This window comes from Gopherus flavomarginatus, chromosome 1 (assembly GCF_025201925.1).
Source record: "Gopherus flavomarginatus isolate rGopFla2 chromosome 1, rGopFla2.mat.asm, whole genome shotgun sequence".
Lineage (NCBI taxonomy): Eukaryota > Metazoa > Chordata > Testudines > Testudinidae > Gopherus > Gopherus flavomarginatus.
The window spans coordinates 16,100,322-16,127,323 of record NC_066617.1 but is presented as its reverse complement, the minus strand read 5'-3'; the positions used below and the strand labels follow the sequence as shown (position 1 = coordinate 16,127,323).

Here is a 27,002-nt window from a genome sequence, read left to right as displayed (position 1 = left end):
GAAGACTTGTGTTTATTTTTGAACTTTAAGTTCAAACTGTACTCTAAAGGACGGCTGATATTGGACTTGATAGAGCCCTTTTGAGTTTATTAAGGAATCAAGAGCAGAAAATCAGGTGGTAGGGCACTTGCAGGCCACCAGGGAATACCTGGGAGGAGGCCACTCACTGACAGTCACCTTAGGCCCCAATCCTGCAATCAGTTCCATGTGGTGGACACGTGTGTCCATGCAGATCATCAGTGAATCATGCATCCAATTGCAGAACCTAGATTTTAAACTCCTTGGAGCACAGGCTATGCTTTTAATATCACAGTTTTTTGTTTATGTAGTTAGTGCTGGGGAAAGATGCCAGATGGAAGATTTCCAGTCTCCAGAGCTATCAATCTATAAAACAGATTAGACAGCAATGATGCAAAATGTTCTCCAAAACACTGCCCTTCCAACATGCACCCAGATGTGGAGGGAGGTAGGCTAGGTCAGTCTTCCCACCCATTCAACTCTTGGCCTCTCTAAGACTGCCTATCAAGGGCCAACCGACGCCAATAAGTTTGTTATGTGGATGCATTCGCTTAGAACTCAGTTAACAAAATAAATTTAAAACCAACAACTTACCAGTAATCAAATATTAGTAATCAACAACCTGGTGCATTCATCCTGGGGACATAGGTAATAGACTCTATATTCCTTTACCAATCCTTGAGACAGTCTCCCATAAGATAAGTTTTTATTGTACTTAAGAATGTTTTAAAAAGACCTAAGCCAAGTTCTTTGAATGCTTTTTCTTCTATCAAAAAAAAAAAAAAAGTGCTGTAATTTTTGGGAGATTACTCTATTTCTCACACACACAAAAAGTGGTTCAATCCTTGCAAAGCTCAAATCAGCCTCATCATGGAAAATTTCTTTTACAAGACGACTCTGTTGTTCTTTAGTTGCATGCTTTGTCAGATTTCTCCTCTAACAGGTCTTGGTTTTTTGTTTGTTTTTTTTTTGAGCTATGGAATAAGAAGTTGAACAACATTAAGCCTTACAGACCTGTACATGCGTCCTCAAAAGATGACTGTGCATCTGGAGCTCTTCAGGCACCTCCACAGACTTGATGCCGATGAACTGCAGAAGTGGCACAGGCAGGCCTGTGTCCCAAATGGTGATCCTAGCAGAGGGTTCCACCATGCCACTCCAGTGAGCTTGCAGGTTGGTCGAAGGGGGGCTATACATCATCATGTTGGCTAGATGATCATTCAGCTTGGAGTAATATGAAGTCTTTATCTCCAATACCTCATCCTCAGTCATGAGCCCATTGGCTATTAGACGCTCTGCATACATGTCTGGGATACTCTTACGGGATCTGTCAGGGAGGAAGTCAAACCCCATACATGTACACTGTACCACCACTGTAGTGACAAGGAAATACAACCCTGTTCCTGCCAGATGGCAGTATAAGCTCATTCCAAGAACTGGAGTGAATGATCTGCTGGGTTACAATCATTCAGATGGCGGCCCTCCAAAAAGTAAGGGACTGAAATTCTCCAGGACAACGTGTGCTATATTGTTTATTATTGGAGACGCATCTGTAACTGGCAGCGATGGTCAAAAAGAAAGACTCACAATTAGAGTCGCACCCTAATAATGATTAACTCAAAGCAAATTGAGCTCAGACAAGGAATCTAAGTATTCTCTTCCACCAATGTAAACACTGCATGCACACTCCATCTGAAGTGCCAGAATATACCGGCTAGCACATTTTGAAAAAACATTCTTTTTTGGAGTGGGGATAAAATTAGGGTAAGTTTTAGTGCTCATAAAAGAGAAGATCTAGCTGAACTGGCAGGAACCAGCTTACGCAGGCACTGTGCAAGCTTTCCCCACACAGCTCTGCCAATGGCCATCAGCCCTGATCTGCAAACCCTCCCCAACCAGTTGTCTGTGTCCTGAACTCCACAGATGCTGATGAGCAAAGGCCAAACCAATAGCTATTGGGAAGTTTTAAAATGCAGATGGAATATATTAACTTGTTCTTAAAGGGGCATCAAACTGCATATTCAAGCACTAACACCATCATCAGTAATGCCCAGTCTTTCTTTAATATGCAAGATGTCTTGACAGTGTGCTCCAAAGAGCACAGCCATGGCCACACTAGTACTTACCCTGCTGTAAACACAGATGCTGGTGCACCATTGCTGACAGCAGGACAGAATGTGCTTGTGTAAACAAGGACCTTAAATTTCATATAAAGGCTTCTGTTAACATTGAGGATAAACTGATCATTACTGAAGCTGGTTTAAGCATGAGTTATATACACCTTCCTTTGCTAGCATTAACCTACCTGATGATTTTATACATGCTGGGGTTGGTGAAGAATGGCTCATCGAGTTCATTGTGGCCCCACTGTCTGTAGCACAGCAAGTCTACAATCACATCCCTGCGGAAGCGGCGCTGGTATTCAACAGCTAATCGCGTCGCTCTGATGACTTCTTCAGCATCGTCACCATTTACATGGATAACTGCACACCCAATTATCTTACCTGAATAGAAATTCAGAAATATGGATTTATGAGTCAAACTTACGGCGAGATCGAACAAAGTGCTCCCTACCCTTTGCAATTACAGGCGAATGAGCACATGGGATATGCTCACTGGAATCCAGCATGTGATCTCTGCTCAGTGCATCTGAGAGAGGCCAAAAAAATCCAGAGACAGCCTGTCAATGTGACCAGGGAGAAGAGTCTTTTTTGGTTGTTACCATTGCCTCGACCCTGTGCATGTATGCAGATGGGTCCACAGTATGGTTCCAGAGTGAAGGAAAGCTTCTAACAGGTTTTGTGCACGCAGTCCCTGGATCCTCTCATTCTGGATGGAAATTAAAGCCCACACAGGCTGGCAGTCTTTTGGTTGCATCTTGCTCCAGAAGAGAAACAAAATACAGTTTTCAACTTGAAGCAGGGTTTATCTGAAATCTATACAGCATTTCCTTGGTCAGAAGCAGTCCTTCCCCTAATCCACTCATGCTAGGTTGCTCCCAGCAGACCCTGGACAGGTTTGTCAGAATTAAAGTCTTCTCAAATAAGCAGAAGAAAACCCCAAACTCACATTAGAGTTCCCTTCCCTCTGTGTGGCCACTAGACTGTCTAGGCAGCAAATCACCTAGTTCCCAGCTATTGGCTTCTTAACTTTCCTGGAACATATAAAAGGAAGTACATGCTCCAGCTATTTCCCTGGCCCGTCTGGTGAATTTTTTTCCTCTCCACATAGAATACCACATTTCTCTGACCTGATCACCCTCCAGGGACAAACGGATAATAAACCACATCACAACCAATACACAACAGGGAAAGGAAATCTAGAGATGTGAGCCACAAAACCAATGCAGGGAGAAAATGAAATGCAATTTGCTTTCCCTATCAGCTATCATGGGTCCACCCTATAACATCTGGTTTGCTAAAGCCATGAAACAAAGATTTAGTGTGAAACGCCTAAGACATTAATATGCTTTTAGTTGTAGGGGGATATAATTACATCTACATACATGGGAAGGATAAAGCATATACAATCTAGCTAATCAAAGCAGATTTGTGAACAAAGATAAATCAGACAAAGAGCCTTTGTTGACCTTATTCAAGTAGTGGCATCAACCTCATATTTCAACCACTTCTTTGAACACACAAGTCCACCAGTTACACTACTATCACAACCAAGATACAGTCATACAGTAGAACCTTGGTAAGTCAATGCTTCAGAGACCCACTGTATTTAAAAAAAATGTTTGTTGAATTCAAATGAATCAGCAATAATGTCTCATACTACATCACAAAACATACTTGAAACACTTGTCAAATTCAAGTTTGTTACTGATAAAGCTTCACAATAACCTCGTTAACATTCTGTAAAAATACCATGTAAATTTTCTCTGCTATTAAATCTTTGTCATGAAGTACATGAAAATTTTGTATGTTTAAATTATTATTAGCAAAAAGTGTATCTATTAACAAGTCCAATTTACCTAATTCATCATAAGTGTGGAAAAAGATTCCCTGGGATACATGAACACTAGCTGTGAAAACCAAAAGAGGAACTTGTACTTGACATTTACACTGGAGTTTAAATTTATTTTACACAGGTTACATAACCACTTGTCTGGTGACTCTTTTACACATACCAATATCGCTACAGTATAGCGACGATCTTCCTCGCTCTGGAGGAGTGGTGTAACCCAGCTGATTATTAACAATCAAATGGATGCTTCCACCAACTCTGAAATGTGGGAGATTAGAGAGTGTCAACGTTTCAGGAACAATCCCTTGACCAGAGAAAGCAGCATCACCATGAACCTAAATTATAGAGGGAGACAGAAAAGGATTTGTTAACAGCCATTGCTGAAAGAGAGGTGTCACAATGAGAGGAAAAAAAAATCCATTATAGAAGATCTTTCAGAGTGATCATCTAGCCCCATTAATACCAGCCACTCACTCCCAGATTAATTTAACAGATTTTATATAATCTTAACTCCAGTGAAAAGTCACGGCCAGCAACTGTGCATGTATTGGCTGAACTCTTATCTGCTTGGAGCAAACCTATAATCTCTTAAAATAGACTTTACTATTACACACAGCATTATAACCTAACATGGTAGGCCAACTGTAACAATGACAGTCAGTAGTCTGCAGTAGATTTTCAGTAAAAGATCAGAGAACAAAAATAAGCCAGTCACCATATGATACACTGCCCTGCCACCAAAAAACAAACATTGCAGGCCCAAGTATACATGGCTTCTGTCTGTCTACACTTCAGTAAATAAAGGCAGAGGATAGAAATACGGAGAAAGGATAAAAAAGGGATGAAAAACATAAGTGAAGTATTTAGAAGTAAGATAAAAAGGTTTTTAAAAGGGATTGAGAGCTACTGAAGACCCTAAAAATACAATTAAAAACATATTTGAAGAAACTTTTTTAATAAATAAGTTACAAACAGCCCAGGTTTTTTTAAAAAGTTGAAGACACTTGGCTCAATTATGGGTCTGCATTGAAACTAGAGACTGTCTTTAGTTGCAGAGCTTGAAACCAAACTTCCTCAGAGTTCAGGGTGATTCAGACTGTGGTTCTATTAAAGTCTCTCTCTAGTCAAAATCATTAAAGATTAGAAGCTTTATCAAGCAGCTAGGTAAAGCCAGGTGAGAGTCTTACCTTCAGATTGAGGGTTTACAGTCTCAGGACTCGACTGATACTCATAGCAGGTGTCGGCAACCTTTCAGAAGTGGTGTGCCGAGGCTTCATTTATTCACTCTAATTTAAGGTTTCGCATGCCAGTAATACATTTCAATGTTTTTAGAAGGTCTCTTTCTCTAAGTCTATAATATATAACTAAATTATTGTTGTATGTAAAGTAAATAAGGCTTTTAAAATGTTTAAGAAGCTTCATTTAAAATTAAATTAAAATGCAGAGCCCCCCGGACCGGTGGCCAGGACTCTGGCAGTGAGAGTGCCACTGAAAATCAGCTTGCGTGCCACCTTCAGCACACGTGCCATAGGTTGCCTACCCCTGCTCTATAGATATAAATCCAGCCACAACAAAATTGAAGAGAATGCGCATATGAAGCCACGGTGACATGAAACCTCCAGATTTTAAATAGTTCTAATAAAACTTTTCAGTTCACCTTTACAAGCACGCACCACAGATAAGCAGGATTACTCATTACAAGAGAGACCCTAAGCATTCAGTCCCATTTCCACTCCTGACCATGACACTCCCTCTGCGTATTTAGAAATGAACCGTGGCAAGTTTCTGGCATCAGAAAGGATTTCACTTCTCGCTCCAGCTGTTTTGCTGCTCTCCAAAAGCCTCCATTTTGCATGGTCCCACTCAATAGCACCAGCTTCATTCCAGTACACACACTAAAGCAACTTAAGAGGCTTGTCGGCCAATGCTCTGGTATTTTCTTAAGACCTTCAGAGTGTGTCACTGAAAAAGGCTCCTCAGAACCTAGCACACAAGGTTACAGGACATTTGAGAATTTAAGTCTCATGCCCTCTTTCTACTTAAATCTTCCCCCCCTCAGTAGCCAGCTAGCCTCCAGCCATGACATTTCATTCTACTGAAGAAAAAGCTTTTTGGGTCTTCCAGTCCATTTAAGGCACATGAATAGTGAAACTCATGATGAACAATCACTCAGTGCACCAGCAAGTTGCTTAATAATCTTAACTAAAGGTTGAACCAAGTTATACTCAAGGATCTTGATGCTAATATTTTAACAAGGGTCTTCCACAGACAGCTCTGACAATGAATTATTGCTACAGAAAAAGGCTTCTACAATCTGCGCACCAGGAGCATGAAAAGCAGAGTGCTCCCTCCTCTACTACCAAGGAAGGCAGCAACTCCACCTTGCAAGCAAATTTAACTCCTGCTGAAATTCTGTGGTACTGCACAACGCAGAATTTGCGCAAAATTAATGTTCCACACAGAACTTGTGATTCCCCCCCACCTGCCCAGGGCTGCCAGCGGGAGCCCAAGCTGCCAGTGGGAGCATAATTATATTGTGTTATTTTGACAAAATAAAATATGCACCGTTTTAAAACACTGTGCACAGAATTTATTTATTTTTTTGCGCAGAATTCCTCCAATAGCAAAACTTCTCTTATGTGTACTTTGGTGTTAATTTATACTTTGTATCTGAGAACTCCAGAGCACATTGACTGGAGAAAAAAATGCTCAGCTTCTGTGATTGGAAATGGACAGGAAGGGAATGAGACACACTAAGGCAGGCCTGCACAACATACAGCCCACAGGCCGCATGTGGCCCGTGGAGGCTCATTGTGCGGCCCGCAGCCGGGATTCATAGGGCTCTGGGGCTGCCCGCAGCTGCAGGCAGCCCAGAGCCCTTTAAATCCCAGCCGTGGCCGGGATTCAAAAGGCTCTGAGCTGCCTGCAGAGATTCCCAGTGGCGGTTGAGATTTAAAGGGCTCAGGGCTCCCCGTGGCTGCAGGCAGCCCAGAGCCCTTTGAATCCCGGCCGCGGCTCCAGCAGATGGGCTGGGGCTGGAATTTAAAGGGCTCGGGCTCCCCTCAGCGGCAGGAGCTCTGGGCCCTTTAAATCCCTGCCCCAGCCCCACAAAGCTCCAGGTTCCCCCAGCCACCGGAGCCCTGGGCCCTTTAATTTGCCCCTGACAGCTCCCAGCCACCTCTTCAGCTGGGAGCTCCTGGTTGATTTAAAATCAAGTATCACCTCCCAACCCCCAACCTTCCTTTTTGGCCCACAGCTGTTTTGGTGGGGCGGCGCTAGGGAAGGAGGTTTTGTTTCTGCAGGGCTGGGCAGTGCTGGGGCGGGGCGTTTCCAGAGGGCTGGGAGGTCCTGGAGGGTGGGGGGTGTTTCCGCAGGGCCCGGGGGTTTCAGCCCTCAGCTGTTTTCTTTGGAGTAATGTGGCCCTCGCCACTTTATGAGTTGTGCAAGCCTGCTGTAAGGGATCATTTCTCAAGGATTATTTGTTTTTGAATATCAGATACTTGGTGCTATCTGGTGTACTCCAAAGGCAAAGGACTTGCTCTTCTGAAACATTTTGATGAGCCTCTGAAATAAGTTGTCACTGGCAGGCATGGTTCAGAAATATCCAGAGAAAGGGTGAATTCTACCACAGGCCAGTCTTCAACTAGACAACAACATTTTAATAAGGGGATACAGATTATATTGGAAACTACATCAAAGGGTCATGTAAGGCATGAGGCTGCCTGTTATCTAACTTACGGTATTTTATATGCCCCACTCTCTTACTATAGAGTCTGACTGCCTTGGAATCTTGAATGCCTCAACACCACTGTGAGCTGAAGAAATGCTATTATTCCCCATCTGTAAAACTGAAGCATAGAAAGACAGTGACTTGCCCACGGTCACACAGGAAGTCTGTAGCAGAACGGAAAATTTGATTTGGGTCTCCTGAGCCCCAGGCTCATGCCCTAACCATTGGTCCATCCTTCCTGTCTCTACTGAAGGTGGGTCCCTCAGGCTATGTCTGTGCTATGGTCCTTACAGCAGTACAGCTATACTGCTCCAAAGTCTCCTGTGTAGCCACTCTATGCCAGCAGGAGAGAGCTCTCCTACTGGCATAATTAAGCCACCCCCAATGAGCAGCAGAAGTTGTCAGCGGAAGAGCATCTCCCGCTGACACAGCACTGTCCATACCGGCGCTTTAGTCGGCAACACTTATATCAATCAGGGGTGTGTTTTTTCACACCTCTGACGGACAAAAGTTTTGCCAACAAAAGTGCTAGTGTAAACAAAACCTTAGTGAAGGTTTCACTACGTAGTGGTCATTTTATTCAGAAGGAGGGAAGAAAAAAGTGCACATTGTGGGTGACAAGGAGATTAGGCTATGGAAGGGAATCAGAGACTCTTCCATGGGAAGTTACTTTAGCCATTCCCCCCACCCCCAAAGAAAAATGGAAAAAATTAGAAGGCAGGAGAACGCCTACTGGTAAATAAACTATTAGGGCATGTATGACATGGGGATGGGGATAGGGAAGGATTTATTTGTATAAAAGAGATGGCTGGAGCTGGGGAATGGAATCTGGTGGCAAAATTTAAGGGGATAAACAAGAAATAGCCTCAATGGTATCAGATGTGAGCATCACTTTAAATTCTGCCCATGACATTTGAATCCTCCTGTAATGTACTGGGATGGGGGGGGAAGAATGTATTGTCTCATATGCTTCTCAAATCTAAGATGTCCTTTGAAATACCTTGACACGAATAGGCTAGACCTAGTTGTTTCAGTAAAACTCCTGGAGAAATAAGTTTATATAGACCACCCAGCAATGTAGTACAGGATTTTTCTGGCAGCCTCCATATTACATTTGAGGAAGAAAAGAATAAAATAATGTTGGCTGATGTTTTAATTGCTGTAATTAAGATTTAAAAACTGATGGACTGAAATCTCTTTCCCATGGTAGTCACCTACCACTGTCATAGAAGTGCCAAGAGTTCTGTGGCACCTTATAGACTAACAAACGTATTGGAGCATAAGCTTTCATGGGTGAATACTCATTTCATCAGATGCATATAGTGGAAATTTCCAGAGGCAGGTATAAATATGCAAGCAAGAATCAGGCTAGAGATAACGAGGTTAGTTCAATCAGGGAGGATGAGGCCCTGTTCTAGCAACTGAGATGTGAACACCAAGGGAGAAGAAACTGCTTTTGTAGTTGGCTAGCCATTCACAGTCTTTGTTTAATCCTGAGCTGATGGCGTCAAATTTGCAGATGAACTGAAGCTCAGCAGTTTCTCTTTGAAGTCTGGTCCTGAAGGTTTTTTTTACTGCAGGATGGCTACCTTTAAATCTGCTATTGTGTCTCCACGGAGACTGAAGTGTTCTCCTACAGGTTTTTGTACATTGTCATTCCTAATATCTGATTTGTGTCCATTTATCCTTTTACATAGGGACTGTCCAGTTTGGCTGATGTACATAGAGGAGCATTGCTGGCCCATGATGGCATATATTACATTGGTAGACGTGCAGGTGAATGAATCGGTGATGGTGTGGCTGACCTGGTTAGGTCCTGTGATGGTGTTGCTGGTATAGGTATGTGGGCAGAGCTGGCATCGAGGTTTGTTGCATGGATTGGTTCCTGAGTTAGAGTTACTATGGTGTGGTGTGTGGTTGCTAGTGAAAATATGCTTCAGGTTGGCAGGTTGTCTGTGGGCAAGGACTGGCCTGCCTCCCAAGGCCTGTCATAGAAGTATTCTTCTAATTAAAATCACCACAGCTAACTAAATCTTCACAACAGGTACAACCCCTACTTTGGGGAAGGGGAACCTGAGGCACAGAGAGGCTAATGGCCCGATTTTCAGAGATGCTGAGAAATCCACAGTAAAAGAATATGCGGGAGTGCAGTGCCACTGAAAGTCAGACCACAGATGCCTTGCTCAAGGAGAGAGAAGTCAAGGGCAGGTCTGGCTCACAGACCTGTGCTCACACCACAAGCTCACAATAGTTAGAGAAATGTGAAGATTATTCTATCAATGGCAAATTTTGAGTCAATTTTTTTTGGGTGGGGGGGAGGGGGAGGATGTTGTAACTTAAGAATATTTCCAAGGTTTAAAACAATGCCCTGCAGGTCAGACATTTCCTTTGGTTGGGTTTGCTTATGGCCCACAACTACTCTGGTTGGTCACTAGTTTCTAGATGATGCCTGATCAGGAGGCCACTACTGCTTATTTATCAGCTCAGTCTTCAATAATAGTCTGAGCCTTAATTTCATCCCCTTCAGAAGTTACTGAAGAGTAATTGAGGAAGAGAGATGGGAAATTCTTAAGTCTCAGTCAGTGAGCGATGATTACAGAGAGATAGGTCAACTGGCCAGACAGTAGGAATCATTAAAAAACTAAAGTCATGCACACGATTAGAGTTCCATACCCAAGAACTTGCATAAGTTTGATCTTTTCCACTACAGTGGATGGCGAGTTCAGAGAGGATTGATTATAGAATGAAAAAAGATTATGCTGTATTTTCCTTCCCCCTTCTTATAAAATTGATAACTATTTCAAAACTGCTCCAGACATCTGAGTCTTTTCCTTTCCTCACACTTGTGGTTTGGACAGAATTTCTCAAAATATCTTGACGTTAGAACGCAACTGTGTTGAGATTTTGGGAGAGTAAGAGATGAAGATAGAAGTTGGTTTAACAAAACACAAAACAAAAAAAAATCACTAAACTTAACTAGAGGTGAATTCCCTGCATTCATGGTAAGAAGATACAACTACAGGAAAAACAAATCCTTTAAAGAGCTTTAAAACAAAACAAAAGTAGATGGGTGGAAGCCACAAGACACACAAGCCATGGGCCCAAGACATTTAAATCAACACACACACACACACACACACACACACACACACACATATATATATGCGCGCCAGTCTTTGGCCATACATACATATATATCTAAAAGCCCACCATGGACTCAAAACAAATTCTCACACCAGATCAGAAATGTGGCCCATCTAGACCAGTTCTCATTTCCTATACTGGTTCATGCCAGGTGCTTTATGACCTGTCCAGACTACAGCTCAAACCATGCTAGCAATAATTGTATTTTATAGTCTTGCACTATGGACAGAAACTCCCCCTGCCATTTATAATCATATTTCAGAGAATATTATAGGTTACCTCAGCCGTCTAATGGTATGTCACCAGGCTTATCCCACACATGAGAAATGGTCCATATGATGATATTGGAATGAAATACATATCAGGCGGCCATATTTATGGACTTTAAACAGCATGTGTCAATGAAAGAGGGAGTCAAGGAACGCGAGGTAAAAAACTAACTCAGGCATAGGAGATGGAGAAGTACTGAGGATACTTACAGGTGTTGAGCTCCCAAATGGACTCTTTTTACAGTCTTGGGATATAGAACTTCATTCAGAAATTTTGTGAAGGAAGATCTAGAGACCTTGGAGAACTGGGTTGACTGTTAGTCTCACTGCCATTTTAGCTGTACTGCTTCCCTTTCACCATCTATAGCCAGCCATAAAACAGAGAGAAGGAGCCAGCTGCCAACACTATTGTCCCTAACCAAAAGTACAGGAGCAAAGAGAACTAGAGCAACCCAGCCTTGAGACATTCTACACTCATCACTGGGAAGAGGAAATAACTTGCAGGGAGCTGTGCAACAAAAAGTCTGAAGTGAGGCTCTAAGACCAAGATTTTGAAAGAAGAAGAGCTTTATACCTATTTTCTCCCTCTTGACTGGCTGAGTGTCCCCAACCAATAACCACCGTAGTCCTATGTTCACTTTATTTTTAGTGCCTGACCCAAACCCCTACTAAAAACACCACATGATCATCAATATAACAAAGCTATACTAAGCCTGACAGCAATCCCCCACATGAGAGTTGGCTTGTGTTGCACAGAAGTGGGTAGAAGATCCGACACCAATACTAGTTTAACAGAAAACACCAAAAAACAAACAGGGCCTGGTTGCTCCCTGAACATCTGTTTTGCAGGAGGGGAAAGCGTTACACCTGTTTACATTTATGAGATCGCTTCCCCCACTGTCTCCACAAGAAGAGGAATCACAAAAAGGCCACACAAACAAGACAGTTTTCCATATCCTCTCTAAACTCCAGGTGGAAAAGTGCAATTTTCATCAATCCAGTAGAACACTGTACAGTGTTGCCAGTTTTGCAGAATGTGCGAAGAAGGGTTACACAGTTCAATTTGGAACCCGAACTTCACACCAGAGTGATCACTAGCTAATGCAAGGGAGGAACGGGCTAGTAAGCTCAGAGACATCTTTTGCCAAACAAATAAAATGCAAGTAAGTTTCATGTTTAAAAAGAAACAAAAACAAAAAAGTTCAACAAATGCAAAAAACTGCACTGTTTTGTTGGAAACATGAATGAGGCCATCCAGTCCCAACAGTATCTTTTTTGCATTATCTTAACCTCTCTTTCCTGTTTTTTCCAACAGTCCATCAATTTCCTTCTCCAGAAGCAAACTGAGGCATTTCTTTAATTCCCATTATTTCCCCACTAATATCCTCCATGTACATTTCTCTTGGCATGAAACTGTTCTTCCCCAGTTTCCTATTTAATCCTAGTTTCTAATAGTCTAAGATCTGAGTTCTCAGTTGTGGACTCAACAGAATGCAGGAAAAAAAAAAAAACCCTCTTTACTAACTTTGAGAGTTTTTCACAATTTTGATGCAGTTCTGAAGGAGAGAGAACCCCTTTCGGTAGCCAGGAAAGGTTTACTTGGACAGTACAGTGCTGCAACACCTCCCTAACCACAACCACATACTCCAATGGATAATACACCCTGCAATGTTTATTGTTCATTTTCTCCAAGGACATGTTTCCAGCGGCTGGGAGACTGAAGGTTCCTGCTTGGTTCTATTTCAAGCTCTAATCACCCTGATTAGGAACAATGGGTAAGCATGACAGTTTAAACTGCAAAAATGACAAAATGGCTGGAAAAATAGACGTGTGCAGCTTTCAAAGCATTCTTACTAGCAGGAAGACTACTAGAAAAAATCCAGATAGAGATTGTTGGCTTGGAAATCTTAAAACTGGGATTCTTAAAAACTATGCCAGCTGCATTGACATCTGGAGATCTCCCTTTTTCTAACAGTGAATAAACCTACCTCTTCACCTTTCCTCTGATTTACAAACTTTACTCTCATTGGGAAGATTTGTTACTGAGCTCTCCAAGTACCTGTAGGCAGATGACTTTGTCTCCAGGTTGTGCGGCACTATCTAGTGAGTAATCTCCATCAAGAAGAGACTGTTGTCTTCCGCGTGTCTTGCCAACAGCCACCGGATTAATTGCTTCTAGATGTGATGGATTAGGCAACATGGTGACATGCAGAGGGCGGTGTGAACCGAAGTCTAGATCTACAGAGGATGTCAGGTGGGACAGAACATCCCCAATCGCTGGCGAATTCTCCGGAAACTCACTTAAGCCACGCATTTTACGGAACATCAGCTGCATAGAAGTAAGATTAGTTACGCAATGCACATTTGTATTTATGTCACAAATTTTGCAGATGTTTTTGTTTGTTTTAAGTCACACACTTTGGGTGAAGTCCTATAACCCTTTGGACCCTGCCATTTAAGCCCTTTTCTTGCAATTCTCTAAGCATTTTCACAAGGAGATCTGCATGACCCATGGCAGGAAGAAGTATGCGCTCACATAAATTGACCTATCACTTGTACTCAAGCACTGGCAATGAGATATTTTCTTGTCAAATAAACTTATTATTACACAAAAATCAGAGTAAACAGTGAGCCAATCTGTCCCTTACCTCGGGTGGAAACTGAAGCAGCCCAGTGAGGAAATTAAGCCTTCCTCGATGAGGCATTCCAAGAATGATGTCTGTCACCCCAGTGTACACACACATCTTTAGCAATTCATGAAAAAAACCCATCATGCTCTCTGCTCCTTCACCACTGTATCGTTTCACTGTGGCAAATTTGTTGGCCAAGAAGCGGTCAAACTCCTGATAGAAACAGAGTATGACTACAAGTCATTGAACACAATATTGGACTTCCTATAAAAGCACCGGTTACACAACTCTACGCAGTGTATAAAATCTGGATAAAACCCCAGCTCGCCTCAGCAGACCTTTCTCACCTACCAACACCCAATTTAGTACAATGAGAGATCAGCCAGTGCCTAGTTTTATGTTAGGGTGTGAGATCACGCATTCCTCCCCTTCCCGCCCCCCAAAACACGTGCATGCATCAGGAGGTGTAGGAAGAACATGATAATGTGGAGGGTGGCACAGAGAGTCAACTTGTTCAATCTTTAAATGGTGTTACTAACAAAGTTACTTATTTCACAGGGGCATTAGGAAACTAAGTTTGTTAGCATTTGTAAACCCCTTAAAGAGCCTCTGATCCAATATTCAATATATTATTTAGATTAGTATTATACATGGCCCTGGGTGCTCAGGCACAAGTACTGCTGAGGTGGAAAGGAAGAGGAAAAGACACTCAGTTCTATGTCTAGTTTTTCCCCCCTCACTAATTTTGTGCAACAAAGTTTCTGGAGAAACCTTAAAGTGTAAACAAATTCCTGCAGTGTTTACAACTATGGACTGAAAAATAAGAACAAAAGAAGGACCATACTGGGTCAGACCAAAAGTCCATCCAGCCCAGTATCCTGTCTACCGACAGTGACCAATACCAGGTGCCCCAGAGGGAGTGAACCTAATAGGAAATGATCAAGTGATCTCTCTCCTGCCATTCATTTCCACCCTCTGACAAACATAAGCTAGGGAAACCATTCCTTACCCAGATACATCTATACTAGAGACCTTACAGTGGCACAGCTGTACCAATGCAGCTGCGTCACTATATGATCTCACGTGTAGCTGCTCTGTAGCAATGGGAGAAAGCTCTCCCATAGACATAATCAAATCACCCCCAACAAGTGGCGGTTGCTATGTCAGTGGGAGAAGCTCTCTTGCCAACATAGCGCTGTGTGCACTACCAGTTATGCCAGTGCAATTTATGTCACTCGGGGGGGGGGTGATTTACACACACACACCCCCTGAGCAACATAGTGTAGACATGGCCTAAGACTGTAATTGAGAAGATTTAATTGAGCAACAGCCTCAGAGTCTGGCCAGCTGGTATTTAAACATACACACAAAAGTGCAACAGGAGCAACATTTCCTATACAAGCAGTAAAGAATCCTGTGGCACCTTATAGACTAACAGACGTTTTGGAGCATGAGCTTTCGTGGGTGAATACCCACTTCTTCAGATGCATGTGGTGGAAATTTCCAGGGGCAGGTATATATATGCTAGCAAGCAAGCTAGAGATAACGAGGTCAGTTCAATCAGGGAGGATGAGGCCCTGTTCTAGCAGTTGAGGTGTGAAAACCAAGAGAGGAGAAACTGGTTCTGTAGTTGGCAAGCCATTCAAGCTTGCCAACTACAGAACCAGTTTCTCCTCTCTTGGTTTTCACACCTCAACTGCTAGAACAGGGCCTCATCCTCCCTGATTGAACTGACCTCGTTATCTCTAGCTTGCTTGCTAGCATATATATACCTGCCCCTGGAAATTTCCACCACATGCATCTGAAGAAGTGGGTATTCACCCACGAAAGCTCATGCTCCAAAACGTCTGTTAGTCTATAAGGTGCCACAGGATTCTTTGCTGCTTTTACAGATCCAGACTAACACGGCTACCCCTCTGATACTTAATTTCCTATACAATCTTCTCTAGACTGTGAGGGCAATCCTGGTACTACTGAAGCCAAAGGAAAATTTGCAATTGATTTCAGTAAGGTCAGAAAAAACCCTAGATTACTAATTTCCTTAATGAAACAGCCATTGAGGGAAATAAGCCTTTCAACTGCATTAAAAAAAGAGAAGGCAACGAAGCACACAGCACTCATTTGCACAGAGAAATTTGTGCCACATAAAAGCCAAAAGCAGGGAAATCTTCATATAAACACTCTTGTACCACTATATGAAGAAGAGAAAAAATAAAATGAAAAAAATGCACAAAATTTTACATTATGGAAATATTTGGCTAGAGTCCCCCAAAACACTCAGCCCATGCACTTGATCAGGGCCATAGGAGGGAGCCTTTCACTGCCCCTTATAGAACGCACTGGGAATGAGACAAGAGCTCCTTTGCCAAACTCTTTGGCAGCGCTATCCAACCAGCTATTTTGTCAGATCAACACTACCGGAACTCTGATCATGCCCACATTTAGCTACCCTCCTCTCTAAATAAAGGGCTTTCTTCCAGAATATTCCCTGTTGAGAGAGATTGACTAGAAGCTGATGATGAGGGGAACAACTGACAGAGAGGGAGGGTGAAACTGGAAGGGAAACAGACACTGGGACAGCAGCACATGTGCCTGAAGTCTCCTTGAGAGCAATACCTCACTGTTTCCCATGCAACTAACAGAGTAAAGCACTGCAGTTTTCTTTTAAGAATTGCTGCTGTACTTAATGTGAACAACTCCGTCCAACTAGAATGATTTCATTCCTACATTGCATCCATCAGATATCACAGGTATTGCCCATCTCAAACACATGCATATTTAGACTGTAAGCTTATTGTATAGAGAGTCTGTTGGGGGGGCAGGGGTGGTTGTTTTTCCCCCTTGTATTTGTAGTGCCTTGTTAGTGCTGCTGATACTGCAGCACTGTTAATGCAACTAGTGTTGCTGTTCCTGGAGCTCTGGTGTCAGCTGCAAGCAAACAGTGCAGCATGTTGATCCAGCAGACCTTTATGTTATTCATAAGAAAGCCCACAGGCTCGGTTTGGTGGTGAAGGCAGTCGGCCAGGTTTACTGTCAATAAAGCACGTTCCTAGTGTGCCATAGGAACTATGGGTACATTAAACACACATATGCCTGCAACAAGGTACCAGTTCAACCAGCACACCAGGATGCTGTCCCCTACACTAGTATAAAGATGCCTCTCCTATGACTTCCCCTTTTATACATTAAAGGAAACAAGTTACTTATTATTCTCCAGATGTTGTTACCCTTATACTTGCACCTGCTCGTTTGAATGAGACATACTAATCCATCATCCTGTTATCCCCTCCTCTTCTTTATGAAGGGTCAGCGTGTCCTTGTATCTTTTCTAAGGAATGAGTTTATGTAGTTACCTGAGAAATCTGTGTTTTTGTACCATCCTCTCTGGTCAGGAATGTGCTTCCTTGGTTAGCAGACATCTAGTGTTCTACCAAGGCCATGCCCACTCTGGTTCACAGCTTTTGGTTCATACTGCTAATTATGCCTATGGCTCCAGCAAGGCCTATACAGTGTCTAACACAATGGGTCCTGGTTCATGACTGAGGCTTATAGGCACTACTGTAATATAAATAAAGATATACAATGTACCTGAGATTCTAGCATCACTTTAGACAAATGCTTTCTCTCTTCTGTTGTAAAGGCCTCCTGTTTTAATTGCTCAAACCTTTTAGCAAACCATTCTCTCTCCTCCAAGCTTGACAGCTGACTTGTTTCTATAGAAATATGTCCACAATATATGTGGTCAAGATAAGTCAACACGTCCTCTAAGGAAGCATCTTCCTTCCCCATGTTCAGGAGCCCTGGGATGACAAAAAAAAAGAAAGAAAGAAAGGAGACACACGCAATAACAATATGATTAATGATTTGAAAAAAACAATTGTGTCCTGTCCCTCCACTCTTCATTTCAAAGTAAAGGTCTCAAGAATCTCTATAAAAACACTACAGTGTTAAAAACACTTAAGACATCTATAGCACTTTTCATTCAGAGGTCTCTGAACACCTTCCAAAGAATGGTATGTATTACTGTAAGCTTTTTCGGTCAGAGCTGTCTTTTTATTACGTATTGTATAGCATCTAGCACAATGAGACTCTGATGGATTATTGGGGACTCCAAGCACTAGTGCAATACAATACAGACATACCCACTTCACAGATGAGGAAAATGAGGGATCACTCAGATTCTCTGTACGCAAGATAACAATGAGTTAGTGGTAGAGCCAGGAAGAGAAGCCAGGTCTTCTGATTTTCACACCAGTTCCCTACCCACTGGACCACAGTGGCTCTGTTACTGTAGTGCTTTATAATGTAGTTGAACATGGTATACTATTAATATGTAACCTGAAAGCTACATTAACAATTACAGAGTTACCTATGAGTTATGAGGTTTCAGGAAATGTTATAAGATGGGCACTCAGCTGCCACAGTGACTGGTATAATAGAAGAATTTATATTCAGATAAGATAAAATACGTTTTTCTCCCCAAGAACTGCCTCACTAAACAGCAATGCACCAACCGGCTCTTTCACACAGGCAATCATTTAGGATAAGAACATTTTAATGGATGACTAAATTATTAGTGAGAAGTGGATATGATTCTGAATGCCTAAGCAACAGAAACAGCAGAGCTGGTGGAGCACTCATTTCCACCTGTTCCATTATAGACAGCCTTTTGTTAGGTAATACAGGAACAACGTGCAATGGCCCCTTCAATAAATTTCTGTGTTGTACTGAGAATATTTATAATTTTGAATGCATATTAGAAAACATCTACCAGGAAGTGAGATGCTGTGGAATAACTTCCAGAAGGACCCAGTAGAAGTTTCAGAGTTAGCATCTCTTAAAGGCAGATTAGATAAAGCACCAGAAAAAACAAATGCTGCAGGAAACAATCCTGCACTGCAATAGATGACCAAGTCTTTTCCATCTTAAATTTCCATGAGTATATAGTTAGAAGTGGTCTGAGGCACAAATTTCTGACCAGGACCTAAATTTTTGCATGTTTGCAGAGACTTTAAAATAGGCAGGAACTAAAAGCGTAGATTAGCCTGAGGATTTTGAGTTATTTCTGAACTAAACAGGACCATGCCCTTATCAGCATTTCCAGCTAGACGGCTCCCTCAGTTAAAGGTGTTACTGCAGCTTTAGCTGTGATTGATACTGAAAACTTTCTCTTTGCTATCCATAGCTGTTCGTACCTCTTAAAATCCCTTAGCCTTAACAAAAACCATGAAGACAGTTTGCCATACTAATGTTGAAGTATTACCTCATTTTCATCCTACAGGAAAAAGAAAAAGCTCAACCATTTCCTTTGTCTGACAGATTCCAAACACGGCCCAAGTCAGCTGTGCACCAGGAAGCAGACTTACCTGTGGTATTGAAAGGTCCCTGAAGCACTTCTGTCAGCACTCGAATTTCAGGTACCATGTCCATCACAGCTTGGCCAGCAAACAAAGGGTTAATTTTAGCAGCTTTGTGGCCATGTTCACAGTATGCAGTTACCAAACGAGCAAGGCCATGATCAGCTAAATATAAAGGGGAAAACAGAAAACAAATTTAGCACATGCACTGCTAACCTATTAATAGCATCAGTTTAGTGGTCAGAATACAGGCCTGCACACAATCATAGGACTCGAAGAGACCTCAAGAGGTCATCTAGTCCAGTCCCTCGCACTGATGCCAGGACTAAGTATTATAGACCATCCCTGACAGGTGACTATCTAACTTGCCCTTAAAAACCTCCAATGACAGAGATTACACAACCTCTTAGGCAATTTATTCCAATATTTAACTATTCTGACAGTTAGGAGGTTTTTCCTGATGTCTATCCTAAACTTCCCTTGCTGCAATTTAAACCCATTGCTTCTTGTCCTATTCTCAGAGATTAATGACAACAGTTTACCTTCTTTCTCCTTGTAACAACATTTTACGTACTTGAAAACTGTTACGTCCCCCCTCAGTCTTCTCTTCTCCAGACTGGACCAAAAAAATTTCAATCTTTCCTCATAGGTCAAGTTTTCTAGGCCTTTAATCCTTTTGTTGCTCTTCTCTGGACTTTCTCCAATTTTTCCACATCTTTTCTGAAATGTGGCGCCCAGAACTGGACACAATACTCTAATTGAGGCTATTTCAATGTGGAGTAGAGCAGAAGAATTACTTCTCATGCCTTGCTTACAAAAACACTCCTGCTTATATATCCCAGAATGATGTTCGTTCTTGCAAGAGTGTTACACTGTTGACTGATATTTAGCTTGTGGTCCACTATGACCCCCAGATCCCCTTCCGCAGTACTTCTTCCTAGGCAGTCATTTCCCATTTTGTATGTGTGCACTTCCTTCCTAAGTGGAGTACTTTGCATTTGTCCTTCTTGAATTTCATCCTATTTACTTCAGACCATTTCTCCAGTTTATCCAAATCATTTTGAATTTTAATCTTATCCTCCAAAGCACTTGCAACCCTCCCAGCTTGGTATCATCCACAAACTTTAAGTGTATTCTCTATGCCACTGTCACTCCATGCATAACTCCTAGGGGAATTCTGCACCACAAAATTAAAAATTCTGCACACAATACTTTAAAATTCTGCATATTGTAATTGTCAAAACAACACAATATAATCATTGCAGTTTCAATTATTTTGGTAATTTGTTTCAAAATACCTGTCACCAATAAAAGTTTGTAATAATACAGACAAAAAAAAAGATTCGGGTATTTTTTTTGACCAAGAGATTCCTTACTAGACAAATAAATACAGAACTCTGTGTGCTGTAGTTTAAATGAATTACTCAGACATATTTCCCAGACCCCTCAGAGGCAGTGCACAGGCTTGGGGGAGTCAGGAGTAACAGAGGAGCTGAGGGAGAGGGAAGGAGCCTGGGAATTAAGATGGAGGGTTGTTGGGTGTGGGTGGGAGAAGTATGGAACTGGGTTTTTTTTGGGGGGGGGGGAGGAAGGAGCTCTGGTAGTGGGGAGACAGCAGGGAAAAGCTTTCTACTGGAAAGTCTCTGGCAGGGGACAGGCAGAGGGGAAAGGCTGAGCCTCCTCAGCTCCCTCAGCCCCCCATCAGAGTCTTTCCCCATGGAAAAGGGAACAGGGAAGGAGACAACTAGGGAAAAGCTTTAGCAGTTCCTTGATGCCAGAGCCTTTCACTGTGGAAAACAAAGGCTCTGGGAACAGAAAGGCTCCTTGCCACATCATGGAAAGAGTCCAACAGCAAGTAGGGTTGCCCGTTTTTGGTTGGATGCATTCCTGGAGGTTTCATCACATGACATAAATCTTTAATTAAAGATTAATTTTTAACTCCCAGGATTACAGGACAATCCTGGGAGGTTGGCAACCCTACTAGTGGGGAACTGGGGGGGGGGGGGGGGGGGCGGGGCCTTTTCCTACACTTCTCCCCCAGCTGCTGGAGATATTCCCTGCAGCCGGGAAGGGCTCCAGCTGCAGGGAACTGCCCATGCCTTTCCCTTCTGCCTCCCCCTTGCCAGAGTCCTTCCCCACTCTCTCTTTCTTGGCAATTTTTCCTGGAGAGTAGAAAGGCTCTAGCATCAGGTAAGCAGGGGGACACTACACCCACACCTTTCAAGCATATCTTTACTCACCTAAACTGTGCCTCCAGAATGCAAGCCCCCAGAGAACCTGGGTATGTTGCTAGCTACTTGGGTTGCTACTCCAGGCTGAAGCCCCTGGCGCCACGTCTACACTGCTGTTGTTCCCCGTGCTAGCCCCAAGTTAAAGCTAACAGGGGTATGCTCACCCTGGGCCACAATCACACCTTCACTTTGCAGTGCTCACAGACCCTAAGCAACAGCTCCTCAGGAGGCGGTGGGCAAAGGCAGACCCTGTTCTCGGGGAAGGAAGTCAACACACAGTGACCACTCCGGGGGAGAAGGATGCATCCTCCAGAACCAGGACTGACAGACAGCGCTTCCCCAAAATACAACAGGGACAGACAGACAAGGCTGTGAATCAACCCCAGCACAGACTAGGGTGACCAGATGTCCCGATTTTACAGGGACAGTCCCTGACATTTGGGGATTTTTCTCACATAGTCCCCTCCCCCCCATTTCTCACATTTGGCGTCTGGTCACCCTAGCACAGCCAGAGGGGCGGACGGACGGCCGCCGCCCCACTAGAACAGCGCAGTGCCCCCCGCCAGGGGCGGACAGACGGACGGATGCACCCCACGCGCTGGGGCAGAAGGACTCGCCCACCTGCTCTGCCGCCCACGCGGACCCCGCTTGGCTCCGGGGCGACCGCGCTCTCCGCCTTGCGGGGCTTGTAGCCGTACACCCCCCGCTCCGTGTGGTACCAGCGCCGCAGCGGCCAGGCCCGGCCGGCCAGCGCCAGCCTCCTCGCCGCCACAGCCATCGCGCTCCGCTGGGCTGGCAAGGCGGGGGCGGGGCTGCGGCCGACGCCCCCAGCACGGATTGGCCTGGCGCGCCCCGCAGGCGAGCGGAAGAACGGTTAGTCCCGCCCACGCCAGCAGGAATTTAAAGGGGCAGGGGCCATTTATAGAAGGAGGGAGGGTTAAATGGTTGAGAGGAGGGGGAAGGAAATAGGTTGAAGGGGGCGGGGCGGGGCGTGGTTTGTGGGGGCAGATGTGATTTGATGATGGGGGGAGCAGTGGATGTGGGGGAGGGATAAATCAAAGGTTGTTTGGGGGAGGGGCTTTGGAGGGAGAAATGTTAGATCTGGGGAAGGGTAGGTGGGATTATGTGATCTGATGAGGGAGGGGTGTTTTGAGAGGGAGGGGATATGTGGTTTGTGGGGGAGGGGATGTTGGGGGAAGTGTGTGAGGGAGAAGTGTTAGATTGGGGAGGTTATGTGGCTTGGGCGGTATGTGATTTGATGGAGGTGAGGAGCTTGGGAGGGCTATGATGGAAGATATTTAGTCGTTAGGGGAAGGGTGGCTGGTGGTGGATGGTTTGTGGTTTGTGGGGAGAGGGTTACTGAGGGGAAGAGGTATTTAAGTATAAGGCATATGGTTAGTAACAGAGAGGTATTTTGGAGAATAGTGGCTGGTTTGAGGCCAGGATGTTGGACGTTAGTGGAGGGGTATTTTGGTGGATCGGGCTGCTAAAAGTCCAGCCAGCGGCGCAGCGGAGCTAAGGCAGGCTACCTGCCTGCCCTGGCTCCACACAGCTCCTGGCACCGGCTGGCATGTCTGGCTCCTAGGCACTGGGGAGTCTCTGTGCGCTGCTCCTGCCCCAAGCACCGGCTCTGCAGCTCCCACTAGGTGAGAACTGCGGCCAATGGGAGCTGTGGGGGCTGTACCCTGTGGGTGTGGGCAGTGCACAGAGCCCTCTGGCCCCTCTGCCTAGGAGCTGGACATGCTGGCGTAAGCACTACCCAACCGGAGCCTGCACCTCAAACTGCCTCCTTCAGCCCAAACTCCTGCCCCAACTTGGAACCCTCTCCTGTACCCTAACTCCTTCCCACAGCCTGCACCCCTCACCCCGTCCCGGATCCCAACCCACTGCCCCAGCACTCCAAATCCCTCAGCCCCAGCTTTAGGGAGATGAGGAATTTGTTGGGAAGAGCAGTTTTTGTTAAGGAAACTGTGAGATAAGAAAGAGAACGTTGCTGAAAACAGAGTAAAGGAAGTTAATGCATCCTCCCTTTACCCCAAATTGAAACAGGAAAGGACAGTTGGGAACCATAACGAACCATTGGGAACCATAACGAATTCCCAGGACCTGTTACAAACACATTCTTTTATCTAATAAAAGGTGAGCACATATCTGTGCTCCTGTCTCTGAACCATGGCAGTTCATACTCTTTTTGATGCAAAAATGATGTGGTACAGTGGTTCCCAACCTGTGGGCCATTTGTGGCCCCGTCAGCCCACAGCTGTGATCCATGTGACATCATCAGGGCTACACAGATAGTATATATATTGTGTGGATACGGCACATATAACACATAGCTGCATATGTGGCCCACAATGTGAAATAGGTTGAGAACGTAGGATGTAGTATCAACATCATTAAGAAATGTGTTGGCTCTGCAACCAGTTCACCTTGTGCTTTGATCCTGCAGATACTTTAATGGTAATGATTATAATTAAGAAAATACATTAGAATGAGAGATATTATGCAAAGGTAAGATTATTATAATCATCATTACCCCAGTTGGTTTCCTCCTGTTTCGCTCTTTCTTCCCTTCTGACAGAGTTGCCAGTTTTAAGCCAGGGTCAGGTTTAATGTGGTTATGGAGGGAGAGAGAGAGAGACCAAGCGAGAGCACAGGGCTGCAAGGAGATTTGAATGTCAGTAGACGATTTACACACTCAATACTTTACTTTGATTATCCATTAATATTTAATGTGAGGAAAATGTAGCTATTTTATTAAAGTATTCTTAGCCAGCACACAGAAAGGACACCAAAGTTTCAGAAGCTCTGTAAATGTGGCCCATTTTTTTTAAGCGCGCAGACAGATAATGCAGGACTCTCTGCCAGTAAGAACCAGAAAACCATCATCAGCTGGTTGATTTTTAGATATTGCAGGCAGCTTGTACCCTGTATATTCTCAGGTCATCATGCCCAGATCCACAAAGGGATTTAGACTTTGCAACACTGAGCATCATGGCACATAGAAAATCAAAACACCACTGAAATCCACAAAAGTCAGCATAGTAGGGGAGGACATGAGGATTGTGTGAAGTCATGCCGCATAGGGGCATCATCTTTACACGCCACGCAACCCCTGCTGGCTTGACTTTACATGTGTAGTGTGTTTAAGGTCATGCCAAAGAGGGCAGTGCAGTGCACTCTTAAAAATGGCACCCTCTGTCTGACACTGAACAAAACCACATCCAGTTTTGTCCCAGTATTGGATGGGGGACAAACCACCCAAAAGAGGACTGTCCTGTTCAATGACCTTCCTAAGGGGGAATGGCACTGTGTGTAAAAAAAGTGACATTACCTGTTTCAAAGTCACTAACTACCCAGAAGCAAGTGATCTTGAATGCTTATAGATCCACACTCTAACAGATAAAGCACAAAATAGGATGTCACAGTTTCAGGGTAATTGCACCTTTAACCCCCTCTTTGTGGTCAACTCCAGGAATGCCCTCTCAGGTCCCTGGTCCCTAGCTGTCGCCTCTCTCTGGGTGAGGACCCATGTCCCTCTGCCTTCAGAGCAGGGATTTAGGTTGCAGCTGCTTCCTATTGCACTGTGATTCATCCCCATAACGAGTGGCACTGGTGGTGATATCGGAAAACTGGAGTGTCTAAGGGAATTGCTTGTATGACTTACGGTTAGCCAGTGGGGTAGAACCAAAGTTCTCTCTGGCTGGCTGGTTTGGTGTGCCTTAAAGGTGGAAAAACCCCAGGCTTGGGCTATAACTGCCCTGCTCTGAGCAATTTGTCCTGAATTGGTACTCTCAGTTGTGTCTCACCAAAGGCAGCATTGTTACAGGTCCTCAAATGGAATTGTAAATGGGGAATCATCACTGAGTAGGTATTTTTATTGTGGCATCCCCCAGGGCTGGTTCTTGGCCCTGTGCTATTTAACATTTTTATTAATGATCTGGAAGAAAACATAAAATTATTACCGATAAAAAGTGCAGATGACACAAAGATTGGGGGAACAGTAAATAATGAATAGGACTGATCACCCTGGATTCTTGATCACTTTGTAAGATGGACACAAGCAAACAATATATATTTTAATATTTTTCCAAATATAAGGTCATATATCTAGGAATAAAGAATATAAGCCATATTTACAGGATGGGAAACTATGCTTAGAAGCATTGACTATAAAAAGACTTGAGGATCAAGGTGGATAATCATCTGAACATGAATTTCCAGTGCAATTCTGTTGATAAAAAGGCTAGAATCATAGAATCATAGATTATTAGGGTTGGAAGGGACCTCAAGAGATCATCTAGTCCAACCCCCTGCTCAAAGCAGGACCAATCCCCAAATAGCCCCCTTAATGCAACCCTGGGATGTATGAACAAAGAATATCAAGTAGATCTAAGAAGCGTATATGACCTTTGTATGTGGCATTGATGTGATTGGTACTAGAATACTGTGTCAGTTCCAGGGACTACACTCCAAGAAAGATGTTGAAAAACTAAAGAGGGTTTAATCATACTAGCCATTAAGATTGGAAAACATGCTTAATACTGAAAGCCTCAAGAAGCTTAATCTATTTAGCTTATCAAAGAGATGGTTAAGTGGTGATTTAGTCACAGTCTACAAGTATCTACAGGGGGAACAGAAATTGGACAAAGAGTTCTTCAGTCTAGTAGACAGGGGTAAAACAAGATCCAGTGGCTTAAAATTGAAGCTAGACAAATTCAGACTGGAAATAAGATGCAAATTTTAGCAGTGAGGGTAATCAACCATTGGAACAACTTACTATGGGCTGTGGTGGGTTCTCCATCACTGGAAATGATTAAATCAAGATTGGATGCTTTTCTAAAAGATATGCTCTAGTAGTTCAAACACAGCTATTGGACTTGAATAAAGAAGTCAGTCAGGGAAGTCCTATGGCCTGTGTTATATAGGCATTCAAACTAGATGATCACAATGGTTCCTTCCGGCCTTAAAAATCTCTGAATTTGTTACCCTTTGTCCATTGGAAAGTCTTTCTCAGATTCCAAGGTGAAGAGATTTGGTTGAGTTGCTGTACCCTGGAGTCCTGAAATCCTGAAGGTTATCCACTGTCTGCTTTATCATCTAGGACTCTGATGAGAATTGCTCATGGCCTGGAAATGCCAAATTTGACTTTTGTTACTTCCCCTGCTTTTGCACAAGGCCATGCTACTGTTTTGCAGTTAGAGATTCAACACTGACAAGCCAGTCCATGCCCATCTCCCTACCTCCACCTCTCAGCCCCCCAAGAGGATCTCTCTCTGTGGTGTAGGTTTCATAAATAGTCTTTCTCCTCTCTTGCAGGGTACTTGCTGAGCTACCCATAAAATTCAGGAATAAAAGCTATTGGATAAAATTCCCATTCAGTTAGAATGTATCTTCCCATAAACCACTATCCCCTTATAATGGACTAAGGAGAGAGTTGTTATTTCTACTCAGGAGTTCTAATGACAGCACATTTTCCTCATGTTGAAAAGGCAGCAACATAGTCAAATCATTCTGCAAAAAGAACAGACATGGCTGGCCCTAAACCAAATGGCACCACAGGCGAGGAGCGTCTTCCATTTATCTAAATTTTTGAATACCTTTTATTTTATTAGATTTGTAGCCCATTTCATGACTTTGATGCACAATTT

The 27,002-nt window shown here is 43.6% G+C and overlaps 1 protein-coding gene across 1 annotated transcript in view; it reads right to left on the bottom strand.

Moving 5' to 3' along the window:
• DHTKD1 (dehydrogenase E1 and transketolase domain containing 1) overlaps window positions 1-22,129 on the bottom strand; it is a 41,871-nt gene extending 19,742 nt beyond the window's left edge. Inside the window, exons 1-8 of the mRNA XM_050936823.1 lie at window positions 21,973-22,129; window positions 19,130-19,285; window positions 17,352-17,563; window positions 13,782-13,976; window positions 13,193-13,462; window positions 4,154-4,325; window positions 2,324-2,522; window positions 1,033-1,345 (exon numbers count right to left, since the gene is read on the bottom strand). Coding sequence (XP_050792780.1) covers window positions 1,033-1,345; window positions 2,324-2,522; window positions 4,154-4,325; window positions 13,193-13,462; window positions 13,782-13,976; window positions 17,352-17,563; window positions 19,130-19,285; window positions 21,973-22,129 — 1,674 coding nt within the window. The remainder of the gene's footprint in view (window positions 1-1,032; window positions 1,346-2,323; window positions 2,523-4,153; window positions 4,326-13,192; window positions 13,463-13,781; window positions 13,977-17,351; window positions 17,564-19,129; window positions 19,286-21,972) is intronic.
• Between the last annotated feature and the right edge of the window lie 4,873 nt (window positions 22,130-27,002).